Source organism: Mus caroli, chromosome 13 (genome assembly GCF_900094665.2).
Source record: "Mus caroli chromosome 13, CAROLI_EIJ_v1.1, whole genome shotgun sequence".
Classification (NCBI taxonomy): domain Eukaryota; kingdom Metazoa; phylum Chordata; class Mammalia; order Rodentia; family Muridae; genus Mus; species Mus caroli.
Window position 1 is genome coordinate 71,719,182 of NC_034582.1, and position 6,682 is coordinate 71,725,863.

The 6,682-nt window shown below is 38.0% G+C and overlaps 1 protein-coding gene across 7 annotated transcripts in view; it reads right to left on the reverse strand.

Annotated features, from left to right (window-relative positions):
* Positions 1 to 6,682, reverse strand: part of Slf1 (SMC5-SMC6 complex localization factor 1) — an 82,677-nt gene that overhangs the window by 17,542 nt on the left and 58,453 nt on the right. For all 7 annotated transcript variants that reach the window (XM_029468203.1, XM_029468207.1, XM_029468205.1 and 4 more), the window contains one exon: positions 5,747 to 5,894. In XM_029468203.1, coding sequence (XP_029324063.1) covers positions 5,747 to 5,894 — 148 coding nt within the window. The remainder of the gene's footprint in view (positions 1 to 5,746; positions 5,895 to 6,682) is intronic.

The following is a 6,682-nucleotide window of genomic DNA, read 5'->3' on the forward strand; positions in this document are numbered from 1 at the left end:
TAGTCAGCTTTTTTGGGGGGGGTAGGGGGGGCTTGAGACAGGGTTTCTCTGTATAGCTCTGGCTGTCTTGGAACTCACTTTGTAGACAAGGCTGGCCTCGAACTCAGAAATCCGCCTGCCTCTGCCTCCTGAGTGCTGGGATTAAAGGCATGCGCCACCATGCCTGGCTCTAGTCAGCTATTTTTAAAAACAATGAATTCATTAAATTCTTAGGCAAATGGATGGATCTGGAGGATATCATCCTGAGTGAGGTAACCCAGTTACAGAAGAACACACATGATATGCACTCACTGATAAGCGGATATTAACTCAGAAACTTAGACTACCCAAGATACAATTTGCAAAACACATGAAACTCAAGAAGGAAGACCAAAGTGTGGATGCTTCATTCCTTCTTAGATTGGGAAACAAAATTCCCCTGGAAGAAGTTACAGAGACAAAATTTGGAGCTGAGAGAGAAGAAAGGCCCATCCAGAGACTGCCCCACCTGGGGATCCATCCTATATATAACCACCAAACCCAGACACTATTGCATATGCCAGCAAGAGTCTACTGACAGGACCCTGACAAAGCTCTCTCGTGAGGCTATGCCAGTGCCTGGCAAATACAGAAGTGGATGCTCACAGTCATGTATTGGATGGAGCACAGGGCCCCTAGAGGAAGTACTCAAGGAAGTAAAGGGGTCTGCAACCCTATAGGAAGATCAACAATATGAAATAACCCGTACCCCACAGAACTGTGTCTGTAGTTGCATATATAGCAGAAGATGGCCCTAGTCGGCCATCAATGGGAGGAGAGGCCCTTCTTCTTGAGAAGTTCATATGCCCCAGTACAGGGGAATACCAGGGCCAGGAGGCGGGAGTGGGTGGATTGGGGAGCATGGCGGGGGTGGGGGTTGAGGCTATAGGGGACTTTAGGGATAGCATTTGAAATGTAAATGAAGAAATATCTAATAAAAAATAAAAAAAGAAAGTAATTGAACTACAGAATAATTCAAAGAAACGTAAAGAAGAAAAAAAACCCCAAACAAAACAGGTGGGATTTACCAGAGAGAAATAACAGCCACAGCAACCAAAGAAACTGGGAAACAAAAATATTCAAAAAGAATTGCCTCCATGAGATCCAGCAGTGGGGCATTTTCTCAATAAGTGATCAAGGGGGAAGGGCCCCTTGTAGGTGGGACCATCTCTGGGCTGGTAGTTTTGGTTGTATAAGAAAGCAGGCTGAGCAAGCCAGTGGAAGCAAGCCAGTAAGTAACATCCCTCCATGGCCTCTGCATCAGCTCCTGCTTCCTGACCTGCTTGAGTTCCAGTCCTGACTTCCTTGGTGATGAACTGCAGTATGGAAGTGTAAGCTGAATAAACTCTTTCCTCTCCAACTTGCTTCTTGTCCACAAATAGAAACCCTGACTAAGACATCGAGTAAGCTATATTGCTGGTGGACACACTGAGCAGAGTAAGAAAATTCACTTCAAACAATGGCATAATTTCAACTTCATTTGGAGTTTTAAATTGGTTCAGAGAGGTAGAGATGGCTCCCTGTCATCAAATTAATGGTTGTGACCATGGTATGAAGAGGAAGAGTAAGGTTACAGTTTTACTTCAAGTCAGTCATCAGTCACAGGTTCCACCTGCTACGGACGGGGTAAATATGTCACGTGAGAATCTACCGTTGGAGTGAAGAGGCCACTAAAGTAGTGGCATATAGATTTCTATTAATATAAGGGTTATTATTTCAGGCATTTGGATAAAGTATAGCTCACATTTCATTAAAGGCAAGTTTTAAACATTGGAAAAAACACAAATGCTGACAGTCTTTAATGCCACTGCGAAAACTTTCATGGGCCCTGAAACTTAAGGAGGTTTCATTAAAAGATGAAAACAAGGAATTGTTAGCTAAAGTTTTAGCATTCTTCCTATTATGGCGCAATTGTGATTTTTTTTAAAAAGCCACCAACCTACTGGAAAGGAATAATTAAGGTTCTGAGGAAGGAGTAAATTTGCACTAAGCAATGTTTAAAAGTCACTCATAAAAGACAGCTATTCTAAAAAAGGATAGCAATCACCATCTAATTCAATAAAAGAGAAACAGAAAGGAGATAGTATGATAAAAATCTCCTAACTTTAGCAGTATAAAGACACCTTTTTGTAGAAGGTATCAAATAAATTATAAACTCAATTATTATAATCTGTATTCCGATTACAGAGTTGTTTTTAAGGAGTTAACACGATTAACCGTAGATTTAAGAACTTTTTCTTAAAACAAAAAATAAGATGCACTGGAAAATGTGCAGAATTATTTTCCTGTAAGTTCAAACCACAGATTGACTTGGTAAGAAAGAAAATAGGCTTTTGACTTGGAGGGGGGGGAGACCACAAAAGCTCAGGGAGTTAAAGAAGTTAGAAATGCAAGGTTATAGGTATGAAGGAGGGAAAACAGGAACAGCTAGGTGTTCTGTTCTGAATCTGTGTATGCAGTCAGGGAATTCTCATTCTGCAGACTGGGAAGATTAGATTAGATCTGATTAGAAACACTTCCTGAAGTGCTTGCTGAAGAGTCCTGTTGGCAAACTGCCTAAATAATATCCTTCCTTCCATTTATTTCACAAGAAACTTCTAAACAAAAGTAAATGATGGGGAACAGGAAGAATGTAGAAACTATGCATAATACTGTTAAGAATAGACCCAAAAATAAGAGGTTCTTTTAAAATGCATATTAGGACAATTTCAAAAGTAGTTAATACATGAGCAAAACCTTGTAATTAATGAGAAAAACTTATAATCAATGAGATAAGCCAAATTAATGTAAGGATACAAGAAGTTATATGGCAAGCATTCTGGGTCAGTGAATTCCATTTTAAAATCCTATTGATACCAAAAAAAGACCTGATACAAAGATCAGACTGTAATAGATTCTACTCTGTTTGAAAGGTAAGAAATGTTAAAGGACATTGAAAATTCTTTTTATCATGTAAGATCCCTGCCTGTTTTTGTTTCTATTGTTCTTTTTCAAGCCCTGTACTTGATACTACCTCAACTGCGTCTAAGCTGTTTCCTTTGAAGACTTGCTTCCAGGATATTTCAGAACAGCTAGCTCACTTGGTCCAGCTTTTCAGACTGCTCCAATCATGGCATCATTTAAGCCTGTACTTTCTCAGCATACAGAGACTGGACAACAAATGCTACAGCTAGCTTTCTTAAGACTGGCCAATTTTCTAATTTATTGCTTCCTGAAAAAGGAATTTTTCACACCAATTCAGCAGGAAGCAGTTGTAAGAAGGCCATTGTTCCCAGGCCTTTAAGTTGGAGTGGATGGTTTTGGTCATTTTATGAATTATAGATATGGTATTATTTTAAGGGATCATTACAAAAAATTATGGTCTTGGGCAGGGAGGAAAAAAGATAGAATACTTAGACTCCAGGATATCACACACACACACTCTCTCTCCATCTACCCACCCCCACCCACTTTTTCTTCCTCTGTCCCTCTGTCCGTCCGTCTGTCTGTCTGTCTGTCTGCCTGCCGGCCTTCCTTCCTTCCTTCCCGTGGTAAGGAAAGGCAGGTATATAAAAATGTTAAAAGAAATTAGACAAATAGGGTTAGGTTTACTCTTAAACCAAAAACCATTTTATAGCCATAATCTTACATTGGTACAGAATTTCGTACACTGATAGGTTTAAGGTTTTCATTTGTATATTGATACAAAATTTAAGATTATTTTTGTTACAACATAATATATGTATGTTTCGACTTTTATATAGGCATTGTGCCTATGCAACTCATGTAAAAATACAAGGTCTAGTTCCAGTCCCTTTAATGGCAGTGATTACAAACTGTTTAGGATAATTAAGTAATACAAATTAACAGTCAGTCAATCAAACTCATGGTCCATCTCCCCACATGGCAGCTTCCTCCTCCTTTCCAGTTCTTCTTCCTTCTTCTCCTCTCCTCTCTCAAAACCCACCCACCTCGAATTGGCTGTAGCCAATTTTATTAAACCAATTTTAAATTAAGGAACAAAGTTTGCAAAGCGAAAGCTTGTAAATGAGAGAATTCACTTGTAGGCCTGGACCTCCAGGTTTAGAATTTAGCATTACAATACATAGCAATAGACCAAACCTCAAGAGCATTTAAAATACATATCCTTATAGCCACTGGTAAATGTTGCTCTCATCCCTCATCAATGAGCCCTGTCCCAAACAGAGACCTTCAAAGAAACCCATAATTGTATAAAATGTAAAAAACATCCCTGGGGGAGAAGCCCATTCCCAATCCCTTACATCATTAACTTACTCAATCTCTTACACCATACAGCTGAGGCTCAGAAAGACTGTAAGAGCATGGTACCTAGGAACGTCTCCTATGAGACATCATTCATTCATTCATATTCTCTCTCTCTCTCTCTCTCTCTCTCTCTCTCTCTCTCTCTCTCTCTCTCTCTATATATATATATATATATATATATATATATGTATGTATGTGTGTGTATAACAGATACTCATGAACTCTTAACATGGTACCCTAAACAAGACATGCACAATGAGAACATCAGTTGACATCCCAGCATGGATGGGAGAAATCTTATGAGGTCCCATCCATACACGAAGAGACACAGCTGATTAATGGCTGCTAAGGAAGTCTTCTCCAAGATCCACTTGAACTTGAGCTTTATGCAAAGTGACAAATATGGACTTATTTCCGTTTTTCTACATACTGACTGCCAGTTAGACTAGCAGCATTTATTGAAGGTGCTTTCTTTTTTCCATTGTATATTTTGGATTCTTTGTCAAAGATCAAGTGTCCATATGTATCTTCAATTCTACTCCATGAATCGACTTGTCTGTCTCTGTACCAATACCATCTAGTTTTTATCATTATTGCTCTGTAGTACAATTTGATGTCACAGATGGTGACTTCCCTGGAAGTTCTTTTATTGTTAAGAACTGTTTTCCCTATCCTGGGTTTTTGTTTTACCATATGAAATTGAGAATTGCACTTTCCATGTCTGTAAAGAATTGTGTTGGAATTTTGATGGGGATTGCATTGAATCTATAGATTGCTTTTGGTAGGATGGCCATTTTTACCATGTTAATTCTACTAATCCATAAGCATGGGAGATTTCTCCTATTTCCGAAGTCATACAGCTCTTTCACTTGTTTGGTTAGAGTTACCCCAATATATTTTATATTATTTGTGACTGTTGTGAAGGCTGTTGTTTCCCTATTTTCTTTCTCAGATCTTTTATCATTTGATGAGCTCCGATGTAACCCCAAGTGGTCTTCCCTAATACTAAATGGACTTGGACTTAGAAGGCTGTATTTATTAATACATATGTATATATGTGTGTGATCACACATACATACATTAGCACATACAAATGTATATATTTATACATGTACACATATACAAATGTAATAACAATAAAGGAGGAAATTTAAGTTGGAATATGTGAGATTGAAATGGAATAAAATCAATACTCATGAAATTCTTAAAAACTAATAATGTTTAAAATTTTTAATGTGATACAAGTTCAACTATGTATAAATGCTTAAACATTATAAGTTTTTTAAAGTACTCTGTATGGGAGCACTATAGAATTTCCCATTCCTTTTCATATTGTCTCTGCGTATTATTTCAAAGAAAACTTCATATGAATATACACTGAAGAATAGACCACTTAAAGGTACTTGAAATTAATTTTCAGAATGAGTGATTAAAAATGTAACCATAACAAAGATACACTTACCATCACAGGAAAGGGAAATATAACTTCCTAAGTCATCAGACATATGTCGGATCACATTTCTACCCATCTGAATACCAAGGAAGATCCAATAATCTACTGCTGCACCAAGAATTCCAGTCAGTAAGTAAGACAGTTCATGTTTGAAGACCTAGCATCAAGATGGAAAATATTATTTAACATTAAAAATACAAGATTTTTCTATTTTTAATGCTTACTTTTACAATCATTTTGAGAGGTCAATGACTAATAATATAGGATATGTTAGCAATGGAAAAATACTAACAAATGACCTCTTTCTCCATCTACCCTATGCCTCTCATTACATACACCACAATGTTGGAAAGCTGTCATCTGAAATGACTAGGACTCTTAAGTGTTTCAGGTTCCAGATTTTTTTTTTTTTTTGAGTTTGAAGTTACCTATAAATAGAAAATGACACTCTAGGAATAGTATGCAAATCCAAATATGGGACTTTGTTGTTCCTATATACCTTATGTAAATGTTGTAGAGGTAATTTCACCTATTTTGAGACCCATTTATGAGGACAGCTATGAAACACTCCAATTGTGAAATCATGGTGGCCAATAACTTTTGGATTTGTGGGCATTTAGGAGTCCAGATTAAGAATGTTCAGTCAACCTTCATATAAAAAAATGTTTAATAAATCCAAGGTTTCTAACTTTTAACCATAGCTTATAACAATAGAAAATTTGATTTGGCTCATCTGGCCGGATCAGCGCAGGGGTAGCTGGAGCGCAGGGTTGCCTGACACCCGCCAGCTACCCACGACCCCCGCCGCAGGATTTTGGGACTGCTGGTGACTGGAACACAGCTTCTGCTCCAGTCTAATCAAGCGGGACCTGAGACTGCTCTGGTTGGGGAGAGAGAAATCCGGCCTACATAGGGCCACAACCCTCATCCGGTCAGAAAAGCACC